At 50.1% G+C, this 21,532-nt stretch overlaps 1 protein-coding gene across 2 annotated transcripts in view; it reads right to left on the bottom strand.

Moving 5' to 3' along the window:
* The window catches only part of dctn4 (dynactin 4), a 59,837-nt gene extending 45,996 nt beyond the window's left edge, over positions 1-13,841 (bottom strand). Inside the window, exons 1-2 of one of the 2 annotated variants that reach the window (XM_085996011.1) lie at positions 13,657-13,841; positions 2,778-2,848 (exon numbers count right to left, since the gene is read on the bottom strand). In XM_085996011.1, the coding sequence (XP_085852137.1) occupies positions 2,778-2,848; positions 13,657-13,791 (206 nt within the window). In that variant the 5' untranslated portion in view covers positions 13,792-13,841. The remainder of the gene's footprint in view (positions 1-2,777; positions 2,849-13,656) is intronic. The other variant, XM_085996012.1, reaches the window with a different exon arrangement.
* Positions 13,842-21,532: the final 7,691 nt, after the last annotated feature.

Raw genomic sequence — 21,532 nt, 5'->3', positions numbered from 1 at the left:
TGCAAAAGATACAAACAGAAGACCTTCGTAAGAATGACATCAAATAGATGCACCAGCTCCACACCGTTTTTTTATGATAAGCTTTGAACACCTAAAGGTAGACACGATTCTTAATGCTGCCAGCTGAACTAACTGTAAGAATAGAAGGGGTCAACAGAAAAATGACTAGAGATAATTAGCTTACATCAGCAGAAAACTTCAAAGGATATACCGCTGAGAAAGGTTATAAAAATTGGACTTTCAAATGGGAAGACAGATTCGCTTGAAGGGGCAAAGCGATTCTCAGGCTTCAGAGGCAAGCTCTGTAAGTCTTCAACTCTTTGTATCTCGGGGATCAAGGTACTTGTATTTGATTTTGGTGGCTATCCTGGAATAAGACTAAGAAATGTAAAATGTAACGAAGTTAAGATTTGAGAATAAGGATCTCCGATAAGATTGTAAAAGCTTTTTGTATTTGAAACTGTTAATGTTGCGATTGAATCACCAGCTGTTAGCTACATGTCGGGTCTTTAATAAATCTATATTTTTAGAATTGTCTCACATAGTACTTCTGTATCAAACTTGCGAACTCAATCTCTGTACACTTTGGTGAGGAGTTGCAGAATTCTGAGGGAGTTTTCCGGACCCTCATAATATCTGGGACGTTACAGTCTAGCTAAACTTATTAAAAGTGCTATCTGGAGGACGGTAACATCTTCAGGCTGTTCCTTTCCTTTAGGGAGAGATAGTCCGGACCTTTAGACCCAATTAAGCGTCTTTAGGATTTCGCTACCTCTAACTTTAGTTGAAAGTGAACGTCTGGGGAATACGCCTGATCTGGGGTAGCCCGAAAGGGGCTAGGACTGTAATTATTCCTTTCAGTTGTGTCTTAGATGGTGTCGAGCTTCTTGAGTGTTGTTGGAGCTGCACCCATCCAGGCAAGTGGAGAATATTCCATCACACTCTTTACTTGTGCTTTGTAGATGGTGGAAAGGCTTTGGGAAGTCAGGAGGTGAGACACTCACTGCAGAATACCTAGGCTCTGACCTGCTCTTATTGCCACAGTATTTATGTGGCAGGTCCAGTTAAGTTTCTGGTCAATGGTGACCCCCCAGGATATTGATGGTGGGGGATTCGGCGATGGTAATGCTATTGAATGTCAAGGGGCGGTGGTTAGACTCTCGCTTGTTGGATTTGCAACTCAGTCACGATTATCACGGCTTAAGATTGGGTGGGGTGGGGTGGGATGGGGGAATGGAAAGCATCATTTATTTTTTACACAGTTATGTAGACAGAGTAGAGAAGCTGGGCTTCTTCTCCTTAGAGCAAAGAAGGGGAGATTTAATAGAGGTGTTCAAAATCATGTGTGGTTTTGATAGAGTAAATAATCAGAAATTGTTTCCAGTGGCAGGAGGGTCGGTAACCAGAGGACACAGATATAAGGTAATTGGTGAAAGAACCAGTCAGGAGATGAGGGGATTTTTTTTTTTTTTTGCAGCGAGTTGTTGTGATCTGAAAGGGCGGTGGAAGCAGATTCAATAGTAACTTTCAAAAGGATAAATACTGGAAGGGGAGAAAAATCACAGGGCTGTGGGGAAAGAGCAGGGGGGAGTGGGACTAATTGGACAGCTCTACCAAAGAGCCGGCACAGGCACGATGGGCTGACTGGCCTCCGCTGTATGATTCTATCATTAACACTTGGGCATTGAGGCTGGTACACATCTGGCTTCCCTGATGACTCAGCTGACACATGTGCTGCCCAGATGGTGCTCGGCCGTACACACCAGACAAGAGCCCAGGTTTGGTCTGCCGTAAACCAGGTGATCTCATTCGCCGAAGTGGTAAGGATGCTGCAGTTAGCCCCAGCGTTCCTGGGCCAGGAAGTGAAATAGAATGCAGCTAAACTTCCCCTTCCCAATTGTGGTGTAGAAGGCGCACAAAAGTGGGCATGGGCGAGGAGAGAGAGAGAGAGGAGGAGGAGGGAGAGGGTCAGGCTTGGCCACAATGCCCTCCTGTCAACCAATGCTAGCTTTAATTTTTCAAATACTGCGCGTGCACGGTTTTCCCATTTGAAGCCGTTGAGCCGACTGCAGGCGAGCTCCAGAGCACTCCGTGTCCCGCTGCTTAAAGGGAACATTGCTGCCAGTGGGGAGAACTTCCACTTGGGCGAGGCAGCGGACATCTGGCATGCCCCGATACAAGTCAGCGCCTTTGGAGGGGAGACGGCCCGGGGGATGGCCAAGGGCGGGGGGGCCGCGCTTCTGGAAATACAAGAGACTGGAACACACACAGAGGGTCGAGGGCCTCACGAGCAAAAGACCCACCACCAAGTAGCTGAGGAACGCCAGGCGAGCCCTGAAATACACAGGGGGATTTCAAACGCGGCATTTATTCCACACAAAACAGGCTGTCGAGCAGACCTGCACGACGTGACCCGGTGCGTCCAATCTGGACGCTGGTTCCTCCGTAAGCGAGGAACTGGTCAGCGGAAACGACAGCACAGATTACAAGGCGTCATAAACTGAGATGGGATGTGACCAACGTTCCTTCTAAACTGCCCGACGGTCCCGCGCAGCCCAGGACCGGATTTACAAACGTGAAATTTCACGCCTGCGCAAAACTTTGAATGGGCCGCACAGCCCGTAAAAGGGACTGCGCACCCAAAAATAATTAGGGGGAAAACATTGGACGTGACTCCCGCTGGGACATCAATTCATTTTACAGTCTGAGACTACGACGGTCACGCGGAACCATTTTTACAGCCGCAGTCACCCTCGCCAACAGACAAAGCAGCTCACCTGTTCTTTTTGAGTTTTGCTTCAGCCGAAGGCATGTTCTCCAGGCAGCTCGGACAGTAGTGGGAGTCCACCTGGAGATAGCAAGGTAGAACATTAGCAACCGCACAACATCCTCAGCAGCTAAAACCGCAGGAGGTCGAACTGCTTACTAACAAATTATGGTGCCCACTGTGTACAGTACATGGCATCAGCCGTGGCTCAGTGGGCAGCGCTCTCGCCTCTGAGGTTATGGGCTCAAGTCCCACTCCAGAGACTGGGAGTACAAAATCCAGGCCGACACGCACGGTGCAGTGCTGAGGGAGCGTCGCACTGTCGGAGGTGCCGTCTTTCGGATGAGACGTTAAACCGAGGCCCCGTCTGCTCTCTCAGGTGGACGTAAAAGATCCCACAACACTTGAATGCGCTTCCATCACCCTTCCAGGCAGTGCGCTCCAGAGCGTAACAAATAGTGGGCTCATGTTTGAAATAAATAGTCCGTGTATAGTGAATATGCTTTCAAAAGGAAAACTAGACAAGTACATGAGAGAAAAGGGAATAGAATAGAATGATATGCTGTAAGGCTGAGATGAGTAGGTGGAATGAGAGGAGACTCGTGGAGTATAAACATCAGCAGACTAGTTGGGCCGAATGTCCTGTTCCTGTGTTGTATATTCTATGTAATATTTGAAGAGCAGAGGTGTTCTCCCCAGTGTCCGGGAATCAGAGGAAAGTTCAGGTGAGGGTGCGGGGGGGCGAAAGGGGGTTATAGTTGTAGAGAAGGTTGCGGATATAAGGCCGTTAAGGGATTCTGCTGCCCATATCTTATCCCATAGCAAGTCCCGCTCGCCCATCAACCCCCGTCATTGTCAACCTGCAATGGCTCCCAGCCTCCCAATGCCTCTGAAAATTCTCATCCTTGTGTTTAAATCCCTCAACGGCCTCTCCCTATGTCTGCAACCTCCTCCACCAGAATACCCTCACCTCCTGAACTTTTCTCTGACTCTAGCCTCTTGTACACCTCCCTTTGCCCCACCAGTGGCAGCCATGCATTCGGCTGCCTAGGTCCCATTTGCAAGAATTCTTTCCCGAGCCCCCTCCACCTCTCTCCCTTTAAAACTCACAGGTTCAATGTCCATATTTTCCTTTTCACTCTGACTTTCCTTTGGGCATTTTTCTATGTAAACGATGCTGTATAAACGGTGCTGTATAAATGGTGCTGTATAAATGCAAGTTATTGTTATTGTGTCTGCAATCACACGGTCACCAGTAAAACGAACGAACTTTCACAACCTCAGGACATCCCAAAACGCTCTACAGCCAATGAAGTACTTTTGAAGTGTCATCACTGTTGTAATGTGGGAAACGCGGCAGCCAATTTGCGCACAGCAAGCTCCCACAAACAGCAATGCGATAATGAGATGATTTTTTTTTTAAGGTGTTGGTTGAGGGAGAAAGCTATTGCAGATTGACAATGACTGGGGTGATGGGCGAGCAGAACTTGGTATGGGATAAGTTACGGGCAGCAGAATTTGAGTTTCCGGAGGGCGGAGGAGGGCTAGCAGGCCGTAGGAATTAGTCACCCAAAGGCATGGGTGAGGGTTACAGCCGCAGATGGGCTGAGGTAGGGCGGAGACGAACACTGCTTTAGAGGTGAAAGTAGGCAGTCTTTGTGATGGAGGGGATATGGAATCCGAAACTCAGCTCAGGGTTGAATAGGACGCCGAGTTTGGCAACAGCTGAAGACACTAGCCAGGGAGGGGAATGGAGTCAACGCCCACGAGCCAAGCTTCAGCCAAAGCCAAGATGTCAACACAATCATCCACAATGAAGGTTGTGGGCAGCAAGGGCTCTGTCTGCGAGCGAAGGGGCATTCTGGAGGGCAATGTGTAGATTATTCTGTGGTTACTGATCGACTGGCAGTGTGGGCAGGAGGTTGGCGAGGTTAACCCATAGCGGACAATCAAGGTGGCGCGAGCCAGAGCATTGGGGTTGCTGCTCACAAGGAGGCTGCGATGGATGGCTTGAAGGGCCCTTCTGAAGATGCTGCGAGGGGCAGGAGGCAGCCCATGGACTTTATCTTCAATCAAGAAGGTTTTTCACAATGAACCTAGATTAGTCATTTGGTAAAATTAGCCATGACGTACTAACAAATCAGGGACCCCACCACACGCATTTGCAACGTTGCCATTTCCATGTCACGCAGTGGAGTTTGTTCACTGTTTGAGATGTTGTATCACATTCGCGTGGTTTCCTCGATTTGACACAACAAAACGTCACCATCAGAGGTCGGCTGATTGCGACCCACATTAGTTTTGTTTTTGGTCAGCGGATGACTAACGTGCAGATTCCCACTGCTATGCTCAAGACAAAGTAGCCCACTTGATTGGCACCCCATCCATCACCTTAAACATTCACTCCCTCCACCACCGGCGCACCGTGGCTGCAGTGTGTACCATCTACAAGATGCACTGCAGCAACTCGCCAAGGCTTCTTCGGCAGCACCTCCCAAACCCGCGACCTCTTCCACCTAGAAGGACAAGGGCAGCAGGCGCATGGGAACACCACCACCTCCAAGTTCCCCTCCAAGTCACAAACCATCCTGATTTGGAATTATGTCGCCGTTCCTTCATCGTCGCTGGGACAAAATCCTGGAACTCCCTCCCTAACAGCACTGTGGGAGCACCTTCACCACACGGACTGCAGCGGCTCAAGAAGGCAGCTCACCACCACCTTCTCAAGGGGCAATTAGGGACGGGCAATAAATGTCGGCCTTGCCAGCAACGTGAAGAATTTAAAAAAGCTCCAAACCTAGCTACTTGCCCCTCTGCCGCCGAGACTCCTAATTCATGCCTTTATAACCTCATGGCTTGGTTTTTTCGAACGCTATCCCCACTGCTCTCCCTGCCTCTGCGCTCCACAACTGCAACCCATCCAGAATGCTGCTGCTCCTCGTCTTGGGCGTCAGCCTTGGCTCAGTGGGTCGCACTCTCACCTCGGAGTCAGGAGGTCGTTGGTTCAGGACCCACTCCAGAGATTGAGCACATAAATCTTGGCTGAGACTTCAGTGCAGTACTGAGGGAGCTGTCTTTCGGATGAGACGTTAAACCGAGGCCCCCCCCCCCCCCCCGCAGTCTGCCCTCTCAGGTGGACGTAAAAGATCCCATCGCACTATTCTGATTAATCCCGCAACCAACATCACTAAAAACAGATGAACCGGTCATTTAGCTCATTGTTGTTTGTGCGACCTTGCTGTGCGCAAATTGATTGCCACGTTTATCTGCAATAACAGGTGACTATACTTCAAAAGCCCGTCACTGGCTGCAGGTTGTGAAAGGCGCTATATAAATGCAAGTCCCCTCAAAGCCCTAGCCTGCTCCTGCAAATCCACTTCAAGAACCTTATCCTCACTTTCAAACCCTTCAAAATCAGTAACCTCACTCTCAAACGCCTCAATGGTCTTACCCCAACCTATTTCAACTCCTCTGATCTGCTCCTCATTCTCTGTAACCCTGAATTCACCAGTGCTGCACTATAATCAGATTATAACTAGCTCGGGCCCTTCCTCTCGCTGAAGAATATATGAAGGAGTGACTCAGAGCCCAAAATAGATTTGGCACTTTCATGTAATCAACTCGAGATTTAAAACCCAAAGCTATGTTTTCTACACATGGGGAGGGAGCTGTGCAAAGGAATTCTTCCCATTATACAGTCTCACTACAGGTTGTCACTAGGAGCTCGGCAAAGTATCTGGGCTGATACCTGGGATGGCAGGAATGACGTATGAGGAGAGATTGGGTCGATTGGGCTTGTACTCGCTGGAGTTAAGAAGAATGAGAGGGGATCTTATTGAAACTTATAAAATTCTGACAGGACTAGACAGACTAGATGCAGGAAGGATGTTCCAGATAGTCGGGGGAGTCCTGAACCAGGGGTCACAGTCTAAGGATAAGAGGTAAGCCATTTAGGACAGATATGAGGAGGAATTTCTTCACCCAGAGAGTTGGTGAACCTGTGGAATTCTCTACCACAGAAGGCAGTAGAGGCCAATTCATTAAATATATCCAAGAAGGAGTTGGATATATTTCTTAAGGCTAAAGGGATCAAGGGATATGGGGAGAAAGCAGGGACAGGGTACTGAATTTGGATGATCAGCCATGATCTCATTGAATGGCGGAGCAGGCTCGAGGGGCCGAATGGCTTACTCCTGCTCCTATCGTCTATGTTTCTATGTTAATAGTGGACGCGCATGAACCTTTCATCCTACATCCACTTGAACCGTGCACAATTATACTCTCCTTTGTGCGTCGGGAGGCAGTACTTCCAGCTGTGTAACACCAAGGTGAAGCACCATTGGTCACAGATCTGTCACTGGTGGCAACTTGAAGGGTCACATGAGGAGGGCTGGTAACCAGAGGAGACAAAATTAACCTGAGGGAGAAGAGGAGAAATTTTCTTACGCAGCGAGGTATGATGAAATGGAATGCGCTGAGGTATGATGAAATGGAACGCGCTGAGGTATGATGAAATGGAACGCGCTGCCTGAAGGGACAGTGGAAGCAGACTCAATGGTAACTTTCAAAAGGGAATTGGATAAATACTTGAAAAGGAAAAAAATTGCAGGGCTATGGGGAAAGAGCAGTGGCGTGGATTTAACTGGAGAGCTCTTTCAAAGAGCCGGCACAGGCACGGTGGGCCGAATGGCCTCCTCCTGTGCTGTATCATTTTATAAGCAGTACGCTGAACATGAATGGCATACTGGCTTGTAATTCATTCCCTGCAATATATATTAGCACCAGTAAGGTAAATAAACCCAGTGCCAGCACATACTGAAGTTCACCGGGGTTTTGATCGATCTCCCAGAATCATTAGTCATTCTTCTAAGAAATTAAGCCTCTGTGGATAAAACACCTGTCATTTCCCATTGGCCAATCACAATTATTGAGAGAATGAACCAGTAACGTTACAGTACAGCTCGACATCATCCAGGACAAAGCAGCCCGTTTGTTTAAGGTGGTGGATGGGGTACCAATCATTCACTCCCTCCACCACCGGCGCACCGTGGCTGCAGTGTGTACCATCTACAAGATGCACTGCAGCAACTCGCCAAGGCTTCTTCGACAGCACCGCCCAAACCCGCGACCTCTGCCACCTAAAAGGACAAGGGCAGCAGGCGCATGGGAACACCACCACCTCCAAGTCTCACACACCATCCTGACTTAGAAATATATCGGCCGATCCTTCATCGTCGCTGGGTCAAAATCCTGGAACTCCCTCCCTAACAGCACTGTGGGAGTACCTTCACCACACGGGACTGCAGCGGTTCAAGAATTACCACCTCCGCAAGGGCAATTAGGGATGAGCAATAAATGCTGGCCTTGCCAGCGACGCCCACATCCCGTGAAAGAATTTTTTTTTTAAAGGCTCAACATCATTTTCCTCTCAGTTGTCTGACACATATGGCGACACCACATTCTTTTCTGTCCTACCTGAACACAAATCCCTCCGTGGCCTTGCCTCTCCCCATCGGTGTAACCTTCTTCAGCCCTACAATCCTCCGACATCGCTGCGCTCCACCAATTCTGGCCTCTTGAGCATCCCCGATTTTAAGTCACTCCACCTGTGCCTTCAGTGACCTGTGACCTAAGCCCTGAAATTCCCCAAGTCTCTCTGAAACCTACCTCTTCGCCTGTCCTAATATCTCATGTGGCTCGGTGTCAAATTTTGTTTGATAATCGCTCCTGTGAAGCGCCTCGAGACTTTTCACTACATTAAAGGCGATATATAAATACAAGTTGTTGCTGAACACTGAATATTAACTTTATTTTCATCCTCTGGGTTTAGCCAGGTTTCTGATCTTCCCATTGCAGCTCCCTACTGCTGCAACTTCCATCATCTTATTTCTAATAGGTTCAAGCCCCATTCCAGTGCCTTGAGCACACCCCCCAGGCTGACACTTCAGTGCAGTACTGAGGGAGTGCTGCACTTAGAAGAGGAGGGGGTGTCGCAATATTAATCAAGGAGTCAATTACTGCTGTAAGGAGGGATGATATATTAACAGGTTCCTCTAATGAGGCCATATGGGTAGAACTTAAAAACAAAAAGGGGGCAAGCACTTTGCTGGGAGTGTACTATAGGCCCCCAAACAGTCAGGGGGAGATAGAGGAACAGATATGTAGGCAAATCTCAGAGAAATGTGCAAATAATAGGGTAATAATAGTGGGGGATTTCAACCTCCCCAATATTAACTGGGATAGTCAGAGTGTGAAAGGCTTAGAGGGTGCAGAATTCTTAAAGTGCATCCAGGAGAGCTTTTTGAGCCAGCATGTAGAAAGTCCTACAAGAGAGGGGGCGGTACTGGACCTAATTCTAGGGAATGTGGCCGGGCAAGTGGTAGATGTGTTAGTAGGTGAGCACTTTGGTGACAGTGACCATAATTCGGTGGGATTTAAGGTAGTCATGGAAAAGGACAGAGATGGACCGGAAATAAAGGTTCTAAATTGGGGGAAGGCCGATTTTAATATGATAAGGCAGGATCTGGCCAATGTGGACTGGGATCAGCTACTTGAAGGAAAATCCACATCGGAGCAATGGGAGTCTTTCAGAAAGGAAATTGAGAGTACAGTGCCAACATGTTCCCGTAAAGGTCAAGGGTGGGACCAACAAGCCCAGGGAACCTTGGATGTCAAGGGATATACAAGAATGGATTAGGGAAAAAAAGGGGGCTTTTGGCAGATACAAAGGATTAAAGACAGAGGAAGCCCTAGAGGAGTATAAAAAGTGCAGGGGGATACTTATAAAAGAAATTAGGAGAGCGAGGAGGGGCCATGAAATAACACTGGCGAGCAATATAAAGGAAAATCCTAAGGTGTTTTATAAGTATATTAAGGGCAAGAGGATAACTAGGGAAAGAGTAGGGCCCATTAGGGACCAAAGTGGCAAGCTGTGTGTAGAGCCAGAAGATATAGGTGGGGTTTTAAATTAATTTTTTGCATCTGTGTTCACTATGGAGAAGGACGATGTGGACAGAGAAATGGGGCAGGGGGACTGTGATATACTTGAACATATTAGCATCGAGAGGGAGGAGGTACTAGCGGTTTTAGCAGGCTTAAAAGTGGATAAATCTCCAGGCCCGGATGAGATGTATCCCAGGCTACTATGTGAGGCAAAGGAGGAGATTGCAGGGGCCCTGACACAAATTTTCAGAACCTCTCTGGCCACAGGGGATGTGCCAGAGGACTGGAGAACAGCTAACGTAGTACCATTATTCAAGAAGGGTAGTAGGGATAAACCAGGGAATTACAGGCCAGTGAGCCTAACATCAGTGGTAGGGAAATTATTGGAAAAAATTCTGAGGGACAGAATTAGTCTCCACTTGGAGAGGCAAGGATTAATTAGGGATAGCCAGCATGGCTTTGTCAAGGGAAGATCATGTCTGACCAATTTGATTGAATTTTGAGAGGGGGTGACTATGTGTGTGGATGAGGGTAGTGCAGTGGATGTGGTTTACATGGATTTCAGTAAGGCTTTTGATAAAGTCCCGCATAGGAGACTGGTCAGGAAGGTAAGAGCCCATGGGATCCAGGGTGCCTTGGCACATTGGATCCAAAACTGGCTTAGTGGCAGAAGGCAGAGGGTGATGGTGGAAGGTTGTTTTTGTGACTGGAAGCCTGTGTCCAGTGATGTACCGCAGGGATTGGTGCTGGGTCCCTTGCTGTTTGTGGTCTACATTAATGATTTGGATGTGAATGTAAAAGGTATGATCAGTAAGTTCGCAGATGACACGAAAATTGGTGGGGTGGTAAATAGCGAGGAGGGAAGCCTCAGGACGATACATGGGCGGAATAGTGGCAAATGGAATTTAACCCTGAAAAGTGTGAGGTGATGCATTTTGGACAGACTAACAAGGCAAGGGAATACACAATGAATGGTAAGACCCTAGGAAAGACAGAGGATCAGAGGGACCTTGGTGTGCATGTACATAGATCCCTGAAGGCAGCAGGATACTTGCCTTCATTAGCCAAGGCATAGAATATAAGAGCAGGGAGGTTATGATGGAGCTGTACAAAACGCTGGTTAGGCCAGAGCTGGAGTACTGTGTGCAGTTCTGGTTGCCACACTATAGGAAGGATGCGATTGCTTTGGAGAGGGTGCAGAGGAGATTTACCAGGATGTTACCTGGGCTGGAGCGCTTCAGCTATGAAGGAAGACTGGACAGGCTGGGGTTGTTTTCCTTGGAGCAGAGAGTTTTCCTTGGAGCAGAGAAGGCTGAGGGGGGACCTGATTGAGGTGTACAAAATTATGAGGGGCATAGATAGGGTAAATAGAAAGGAACTTTTCCCCTTAGTAGAGGGGTCAATAACAAGGGGGCACAGATTCAAGTTAAGGGGCAGGAGGTTTAGAGGGGATTTGAGGAAAAACTTTTTCACCCAGAGAGTGGTTGGAATCTGGAACTCACTGCCTGAAAGGGTGGTAGAGGCAGGAACCCTCACAACGTTCAAGAAGCATTTGGATGAGCACTTGAAATGCCATTGCATACAAGGCTACGGACCAAGTGCTGGAAAATGGGATTAGATTAGACAGGGCTTGATGGCCGGCGCGGACGCGATGGGCCTCTTTCTGTGCTGTATAACTATGACTCTATGCTGTATTTCAGATGAAACTTTAAACCGAGGCCCCATCTGTCCTCTCAGGTGGATGTAAAAGATCCCACTTTGAGAACAGCAGGGGAGTTCTCCCCGGTGTTCTGGCCAACATTTATCCCTCAACCAACACCACCCGAAACAGATTATTTGGTCATTATCACATTGCTGTTTGTGGGAGCTTGCTGTGCGCAAATTAGCTGCCGCGTTCCCCTACATCGCAACAGTGACTCCACTTCAAAAGTACTTCACTGGCTGTAAAGTATTGGAGTTGAAATCCAAGATCAGCCGTGATCTTATTGAATGGCGGAGCAGGCTCGTAAGGCCTACTCCTGCTCCTATTTTCTTATGATCTTAAAGCACTTTGGGATGTCCTGAGGTCACGACAGCCGCTATAATAATTGCAAGTTCATTCTTTCTAATGCTTCCAGCGTTCACTTTAAAAATACCTTGGTTGTAAAGTGTGTTTAAAGTGTCCCGACAATGTGCTAATTAAAGGCAAGTTCCTCCTTTGCATTGCCTGTTTTAGGTTATTAAAAATTCTTTATGAAAAAGACCCAAAAAGGTTCAGAAAACGATTGCCAGCAGCAGATTAAACTGCAGAGTTGCCAGCTTCGAGGCGAGGAAGGCAGCAGGAGACACATAGATGAGGTTTTGATGTTTGCTCTGTTGCTGCTGAAAACTCACCGATAGCGCACCGTTAAAAGACACGGAGGAGGAAAAGAAACCTTGCTTTTAAACACAAAACCAAAGACTTTTAGTGCCTGGTTCACGGCTTAGAAATTTCCAGACGGCCCAGTCAAAACGGTCTGGTCCAGAGCTACTGCCCTCAGTGATCCCAGACATCATCACTCCGATTTGAGACTGAGTGGTGGCGCAGGCTCGAAAGCATCTCTAAAAATATATTCCCAACACCGACAGTATGTTGCTGCCCATTGTGCTTTTTTTTTTGAAAGGGGTGCAATTAATTAAAATTTTGCTTGAACTTCTATCATCAGTAGCATCACGGTCAACCCAGAGTCCAATCCCTGCCTTGTTTGGGATTGACAAAAAGCAGCAACCCTCCCCTCACTAAAAGCAATGCTTCGCAAACACCCATTCTATTCAACAATTAAGCACTTCAACCAAAGTGACCATTCTGAAACCTTATTTTTCTTGTACTATCGGGTCTTTAAGGCAATGACTCATTTCTGTCAGCTACTCCAGCCTAACACCACCTTCCGGCTCCCAAACTCTCCAGAGGGAGGGACGTGTCTCTAATGTGTAGGGAGGAAAGAGAGGGGTGGTGGAAGGATGACCCTGCCATGCGGGGGAGGGGAGCCCTGGTGAGATCACACCTGGAGTATTGTGCCCAGTTTTGGTCTCCTTACCAAAGGAAGGATATACTTGTCAGAGGGAGTGCAACAAAGGTTCACCAGACTGGTTCCTGGGATGGGGGGATTGTCCTATGAGAGATTTGAGTAGACTAGGCCTATATTCTCTAGAGTTTAGAAGAATAAGAGGTGATCTCATTGAAACATACAAAATTCTTACAGGGCTTGACAGGGTAGATGCAGGGAGGATGTTTCCCCTGGCTGGGGAGTCTAGAACCAGGGGTCACAGTCTCAGAATAAGGGGTCGACCATTTAGGACTGAGATGAGGAGAAATTTCTTCACTCAGAGGGTGGTGAATCTTTGGAATTCTCTACCCCAGAGGGCTGTGGAGGCTCAGTCGTTGAGTATATTCAAGACAGAGATCGATAGATTTTTGGATATTAAGGGAATCAAGGGATATGGGGATAGTGCAAGAAGGTGGCGATGAGGTCGATGATCAGCCATGATCTTATTGAATGGAGCAGGCTCGAGGGGCCGAATGGCCGACTCCTGCTCCTATTTCTGATGTTCTTATGCAAGCCCGGGGCTCCAGTGAGCGGCTCCCCCCGAGGGCCCGGGGCTCCAGTGAGGCGGCTCCCCCCGAGGGCCCGGGGCTCCAGTGAGGCGGCTCCCCCCGAAGGCCCGGGGCTCCAGTGAGGCGGCTCCCCCCGAGGGCCCGGGGCTCCAGTGAGGCGGCTCCCCCCGAGGGCCCGGGGCTCCAGTCGCCTCAGCCCCGCCCCCGTCGCCATGGGGACGGCCTCATTGACAGCCGGTCCCGCACGCCCATTGGCCGGGACCTTTGACTGACACCGCGAGCAGCCAATCAGGGTGCTGGCTGGCTGGGGTGGGAGGCGGGCTCTGAGCGCCGGGATTGACGGCTGGGTTTGAGCTTTGACGGCGGCACCTACTTCGTGGGAAACGCACTCGAGCGAGCGCAGCTCATGGCAGTAGCGGCAGAAGTAAAGCTGCGAGAGCGGCAGGCGGAGCTTCTTCTCGCCGTCCACCAGATACACCACCCGCTCCAGCTGCAGCAGCGACGCCATCTTCAGCCGGCGCTCGACGCCTTGACCTCACTGAACGTGTCCTGACGCGAAGACGTCGCCGCCGCCCGCCAGATGCCGATACGGTGACGTAATGGCACGTCTGCGCCATGGCATCATCGCCTGTCTGCGCCATGATGTAATGGCCTGTCTGCGCCGTGACGTCATCGCCTGTCTGCGCCGTGACGCCATGGCCTGTCTGCGTCGTGATGTCATCGCCTGTCTCCGCCGTGACATCATCGCCTGTCTGCACCATGACGTAATGGCCTGACTGCGCCGTGACATCATCGCCTGTCTGCGCCATGATGTAATGGCCTGTCTGCGCCGTGACGTCATGGCCTGTCTGCGGCGTGACGCCATGGCCTTTCTGCGTCGTGACGTCATCGCCTGTCTGCGCCATGACGTCGTCGCCTGTCTGTGACGTCATGGCCTGACTGCACCGTGATGTAATGGCCTGACTGCGCCATGACATAATCGCCTGTCTGCGCCATGACATCATCGCCTGTCTGCGCCATGACGTAATGGCCTGTCTGCACTGTGACGTAATGGCCTGACTGTGCCATGACGTAATGGCCTGACTGCGCCGTGACGTAATGGCCTGTCTGCGCCGTGACGTAATGGCCTGTCTGCGCCGTGACATAATGGCCTGACTGCGCCGTGACATCATCGCCTGTCTGCGCCGTGACATCATCGCCTGTCTGCGCCATGATGTAATGGCCTGTCTGCGCCGTGACGTAATGGCCTGTCGGCGGCGTGACGTCATGGCCTGCCTGCGGCGTGACGCCATGGCCTGTCTGCGTCGTGACGTCATCGCCTGTCTGCGCCGTGACGTCATGGCCTGACTGCGCCGTGACATCATCGCCTGTCTGCACCGTGACATCATTGCCTGTCTGCACCGTGACATCATTGCCTGTCTGCGCCATGACGTAATGGCCTGACTGCGCCATGACGTAATGGCCTGACTGCGCCATGACGTAATGGCCTTTCTGCGCCATGACGTAATGGCCTGTCTGCGCCGTGACATAATGGCCTGACTGCACCGTGACATCATCGCCTGTCTGCGCCGTGACATCATCGCCTGTCTGCGCCATGACGTAATCGCCTGTCTGTACCAAGATGTAATGGCCTGTCTGCGCCGTGACGTCATGGCCTGTCTGCGGCGTAACGTCATGGCCTGTCTGCGGCGTGACGCCATGGCCTGTCTGCGTCGTGACATCATCGCCTGTCTGCGCCGTGACATCATGGCCTGACTGCACCGTGACGTAATGGCCTGACTGCGCCGTGACATCATCGCCTGTCTGCGCCGTGACATCATCACCTGTCTGCGCCATGACGTAATGGCCTTTCTGCACCGTGACGTAATGGCCTGACTGCGCCATGACGTAATGGCCTGACTGCGCAGTGGCGTAATGGCTTGACTGCGCTGTGACGTAATGGCCTGACTGCACCATGACGTAATGGCCTGTCTGCGCCATGATGTAATGGCCTGTCTGCGCCATGACATAATGGCCTGACTGCACCATGACGTAATGGCCTGACTGCACCATGACATAATGGCCTGTCTGCGCCATGACGTAATGGCCTGACTGCACCATGACGTAATGGCCTGACTGCACCATGACGTAATGGCCTGACTGCACCATGACGTAATGGCCTGACTGCACCATGACGTAATGGCCTGTCTGCGCCATGACGTAATGGCCTGTCTGCGCCATGACATAATGGCCTGACTGCGCCGTGACATCATCGCCTGTCTGCGCCGTGACATCATCGCCTGTCTGCGCCGTGACATCATCGCCTGTCTGCGCCGTGACATCATCGCCTGTCTGCGCCTTGACGTAATGGCCTGACTGCGCCATGACATCATCGCCTGTCTGTGCCGTGACGTCACAAGGACAAAGCTGCCCAGCCCAACCCAGCCCTTGTGGTTCCTGCTGGCAAAACTTGCATAGACTCCTAGAGCACAGAAGGAGGCCACCTTGACTTCAGCACAATAATCCAGGCTGACACTCCCAGCGCAGTGCTGAGAGAGCACCGCGCTGTCGGAGGGGCCGTCTTTCGGATGAGACGTTAAACCGAGGCTCCGTCTGCTCCTCTCGGGTGGACGTAAAAGATCCCACGGCCACTATTTCGAAGAAGAGCAGGGGGGAGTTCTCCCCGGTGTCCTGGGGCCAATATTTATCCCTCAACCAACATCACTAAAACATTGCAGATGATCTGGTCATTATCACATTGCTGTTTGTGGGAGCTTGCTGTGCGCAAATTGTCTGCCACGTTTCCCACATTACAACAGTGACTACACTTCAAAAAAGTACTTCATTGGCTGTAAAGTGCTTTGAGACGTCCGGTGGTCATGAGCGGCGCTATAGAAATGTAAGTCTGCCTTTCTTTTCTTTCACCTTGCCTCATTAAATGGGTGGGGTAGCGTCCATGACAGGGTAGAAAGAAAAAAAAGAAAAACTTGCATTTCTATGGCACCTTTCACGACCAGCGGATGCCCCAAAGCGCTTTACAGCCAATGAAGCGCTTTTTTGAAGTGTGGTCACTGTTGTAATGTGGGAAAAGCAGCAGCCAATTTGCGCACAGCAAGCTCCCACAAACAGGAATGTGATCGTGACCAGATAATATAGTTTTTAGTGATGTTGGTCGAGGGATAGGTATTGGCCCCAGGACACCGGGTATAACTTCCCTGCTCTTCTTGAGAGAGCGGAAGGGGCCTCGGTTTAACGTCTCATCCAAAAGGCAGCACTTCTGACAGTGCAGCACTCCCTCAGTACTGCACTGAGAGTGTCAGCCTCATTTTTTGTGCTTACGTCTCTGGAGTGCAACTCGAACACACAACCTTCTGACTCGGAGGCTGGGAGCTACCCACTGAGCCACGGCTGACACTCGGGCGAGTGTACACGGGCTGTGGGAGGAGGTTAAATGTGTGGGTAGAGTCCATGATAGGGGAGAGTGTACATGGGCTGTGGGAGGAGATTAAATGGGTGGGTAGAGTCCATGATAGGGGAGAGTGTACATGGGCTGTGGGAGGAGAATCAATGGGTGGGTAGAGTCCATGATAGGGGAGAGTGTACACGGGCTGTGGGAGGAGATTCAATGGGTGGGTAGAGTCCATGATAGGGGAGAGTGTACACGGGCTGTGGGAGGAGATTAAATGGGTGGGGAGAGTCCATGATAGGGGAGAGTGTACATGGGCTGTGGGTGGAGGTTAAATGGGTGGATAGAGTCCATGATAGGGGAGAGTGTACATGGGCTGTGGGAGGAGATTAAATGGGTGGGTAGAGTCCATGATAGGGGAGAGTGTACATGGGCTGTGGGAGGAGATTAAATGGATGGGTAGAGTCCATGATAGGGGAGAGTGTACATGGGCTGTGGGAGGAGATTAAATGGGTGGGTGGAGTCCATGATAGGGGAGAGTGTACATGGGCTGAGGGAGGAGATTCAATGGATGGGTAGAGTCCATGATAGGGGAGCGTGTACATGGGCTGTGGGAGGAGATTCAATGGGTGGGGAGAGTCCATGATAGGGGAGAGTGTACATGGGCTGTGGGAGGAGATTAAATGGGTGGGTAGAGTCCATGATAGGGGAGAGTGTACATGGGCTGTGGGAGGAGATTAAATGGATGGGTAGAGTCCATGATAGGGGAGAGTGTACATGGGCTGTGGGAGGAGATTAAATGGGTGGGTGGAGTCCATGATAGGGGAGAGTGTACATGGGCTGAGGGAGGAGATTCAATGGGTGGGTAGAGTCCATGATAGGGGAGCGTGTACATGGGCTGTGGGAGGAGATTCAATGGGTGGGGAGAGTCCATGATAGGGGAGAGTGTACATGGGCTGTGGGAGGAGATTCAATGGGTGGGTAGAGTCCATGATAGGGGAGCGTGTACATGGGCTGTGGGAGGAGATTCAATGGGTGGGGAGAGTCCATGATAGGGGAGAGTGTACATGGGCTGTGGGAGGAGATTCAATGGGTGGGGAGAGTCCATGATAGGGGAGAGTGTACATGGGCTGTGGAAGGAGATTAAATGGGTGGGTAGAGTCCATGATAGGGGAGAGTGTACATGGGCTGTGGGAGGAGATTAAATGGGCGGGTAGAGTCCATGATAGAGGAGAGTGTACATGGGCTGTGGGAGGAGATTAAATGGGTGGGTAGAGTCCATGATAGGGGAGAGTGTACATGGGCTGTGGGAGGAGATTAAATGGGTGGGTAGAGTCCATGATAGGGGAGAGTGTACATGGGCTGTGGGAGGAGAATCAATGGGTGGGTAGAGTCCATGATAGGGGAGAGTGTACACGGGCTGTGGGAGGAGATTCAATGGGTGGGTAGAGTCCATGATAGGGGAGAGTGTACACGGGCTGTGGGAGGAGATTAAATGGGTGGGGAGAGTCCATGATAGGGGAGAGTGTACATGGGCTGTGGGTGGAGGTTAAATGGGTGGATAGAGTCCATGATAGGGGAGAGTGTACATGGGCTGTGGGAGGAGATTAAATGTGTGGGTAGAGTCCATGATAGGGGAGAGTGTACATGGGCTGTGGGAGGAGATTAAATGGATGGGTAGAGTCCATGATAGGGGAGAGTGTACATGGGCTGTGGGAGGAGATTAAATGGGTGGGTGGAGTCCATGATAGGGGAGAGTGTACATGGGCTGAGGGAGGAGATTCAATGGGTGGGTAGAGTCCATGATAGGGGAGCGTGTACATGGGCTGTGGGAGGAGATTCAATGGGTGGGGAGAGTCCATGATAGGGGAGAGTGTACATGGGCTGTGGGAGGAGATTAAATGGGTGGGTAGAGTCCATGATAGGGGAGAGTGTACATGGGCTGTGGGAGGAGATTAAATGGATGGGTAGAGTCCATGATAGGGGAGAGTGTACATGGGCTGTGGGAGGAGATTAAATGGGTGGGTGGAGTCCATGATAGGGGAGAGTGTACATGGGCTGAGGGAGGAGATTCAATGGGTGGGTAGAGTCCATGATAGGGGAGCGTGTACATGGGCTGTGGGAGGAGATTCAATGGGTGGGGAGAGTCCATGATAGGGGAGAGTGTACATGGGCTGTGGGAGGAGATTCAATGGGTGGGGAGAGTCCATGATAGGGGAGAGTGTACATGGGCTGTGGAAGGAGATTAAATGGGTGGGTAGAGTCCATGATAGGGGAGAGTGTACATGGGCTGTGGGAGGAGATTAAATGGGCGGGTAGAGTCCATGATAGAGGAGAGTGTACATGGGCTGTGGGAGGAGATTAAATGGGTGGGTAGAGTCCATGATAGGGGAGAGTGTACATGGGCTGTGGGAGGAGATTCAATGGGTGGGTAGAGTCCATGATAGGGGAGAGTGTACATGGGCTGTGGGAGGAGATTCAATGGGCGGGTAGAGTCCATGATAGGGGAGAGTGTACATGGGCTGTGAGGGGAGAGTGTACATGGGCTGTGAGGGGAGAGTGTACATGGGCTGTGAGGGGAGAGTGTACATGGGCTGTGAGGGGAGAGTGTACATGGGCTGTGAGGGGAGAGTGTACATGGGCGGTGAGGGGAGAGTGTACATGGGCTGTGAGGGGAGAGTGTACATGGGCTGTGAGGGGAGAGTGTACATGGGCTGTGAGGGGAGAGTGTACATGGGCTGTGAGGGGAGAGTGTACATGGGCTGTGAGGGGAGAGTGTACATGGGCGGTGAGGGGAGAGTGTACATGGGCTGTGAGGGGAGAGTGTACATGGGCTGTGAGAGGAGTTGGTTTGATGGACCAAATGATATTTCCTTATCCCATGGTTACTCGTATTCTTGTTTGTTACACACCAGTGAAGGTATATCTGGTCAGGGGTTGAGTATATTATGACACAAATGCATTAGTGAACTATGGAGCTTTACCGCACAAGCTGCAAACGCAGATCAGCGATTAATCAGCTGTCGAAATAAATGACACTGGCTTGTATGAAAGTGCAGTCAAAAGCAAATACCACTCCCATCAGTAATGTACTTCACACAGTGAGCAGAAGACTCTGAACAGAACAATTGCATTGGGTCATGATGTTTAAAAATGAACTTGCATTTCTCCAATGCCTTTCAAGAGCTCAGGATGTCCCAAAGCGCTTTACAGTCAATGATTTTTGGATATTAAGGGAACCGAGGGATATGGGGATAGTGCAGGAAAGTGGAGATGAGGTAGAAGATCAGCCATGATCTTATTGAATGGTGGAGCAGGCTCGAGGGGCCGAATGGCCTACTTCTGCTCCTATTTATTATGTTCTTTTGATGTACTTTTGAAGTGTAGTCACTGTTGTAATGAAGGAAACGCGACAGCCAATTTGCGCGCAGCAAGCTCCCACAAATAGCATTATGATAATGGCCAGATGATCTGTTTTTTAGTGATCTTGATTGAGGGATAAATATTGGCCCGGACACTAGGTAGAACTCCCCTGCTCTTCTTCGAAATAGTGCCGCAGGATCTTTTACGTCCACCTGAGATGGCAGATAGGGCCTCGGTTTAACGTCTCATCTGAAAGACGGCACTTCCGACAGTGCAGCGCTCCTGCAGTACTGCATTGGAGTGTCAGCCTAGATTTATGTGCTCAGTGGGACTTGAACCCACGGCCTTCTAACTCAGAGGCTCGTGTGGAGCATAAACACCAGTATGGATCAGTTGGGCCGAATGGCCTGTTTCTGTGCTGTAATAAATCCAATCGGGAATTCAGGAGAAACTTCATTACCCAGAGTGGTGAGAATGTGGAACTCGCTACCACAGGGAGTGGTTGAGGCGAATAGTATGGATGCATTTAAGGGGAAGTGAGATAAAAAGGGTGGAAGGGATAAACCAAGCAATTACAATTACCACGATAGCAAAATACTGCGGATGCTGGAAATCTGAAATAACAACAGAAAACACTGGAAAAACTCAGCAGGCCAGGCAACATCCGTGGAGAGAGAAACAGAGTCAACGGTTCAGGTCGAAACCCTTCGTCAGAACTGAGAAAAAGCAGGAAATGAAACAGATTAAAAGGCAAGTTTGGGGGCTGGGAAATGGGGGAGGGGATGAAAGAACAAAAGGAAAGGTCTGTGGGGGGTGAGGAGTCATTAAGAGATATTCAAGGCGAGACGAGATGGTAATGGGACAGGTAAAGAGACAAAAGATGGCTCTAGATGAAGTGTGAAATGCGCTGGCAGAGTGAGAGACAGCTGCCATGTGGGAGAGAGAAAAAGGAAAAGGCACAAACCAAAGGTGGATAAAAATATATAAAAGTATAATAGGGGCCGAGGTTATGATCTGAAATTGTTGAACTCGATATTGAGTCCGGAAGGCTGTAAAGTGCCTAATCGGAAGATGAGGTGCTGTTCCTCGAGTTTACGCTGAGCTTCCGTGGAACAATGCAAGAGGCCGCGGACGGTGAGGTCTGAGTGGGAGTGGAGCGGAGAATTGAAATGACAGGCCAGTTAGTTTAACCTCGGTGGTGGGCAAATTACTAGAATCAATTCTGAGGGACAGTATAAACCTTCATTTAGAAAGACACAGATTAATCGAGGACAGTCAGCATGGTTTTGTTAAGGGAAGGTCGTGTCTGAATAACTTGATTGAATTGTTTGAGGAGGTAACAAGGAGGGTCGATGAGGGCAGTGCGTTTGATGCAGTCTACATGGATTTTAGCAAGGCTTTGTGACAAGGTGCCACATGGCAGGCTGATCAAAAAAGTAAAAGCCCATGGGATCCAAGGGAGATTGGCAAATTGGATGCAAAATTGGCTCAGTGGCAGGAA

This window comes from Somniosus microcephalus, chromosome 8 (assembly GCF_052327205.1).
Source record: "Somniosus microcephalus isolate GS21.2 chromosome 8, FLI_Smic_1.0, whole genome shotgun sequence".
Taxonomy (NCBI): Eukaryota; Metazoa; Chordata; class Chondrichthyes; order Squaliformes; family Somniosidae; genus Somniosus; species Somniosus microcephalus.
Note: the sequence above shows the minus strand (reverse complement) of the source record. Positions and strands in the feature narration are given on the sequence as shown.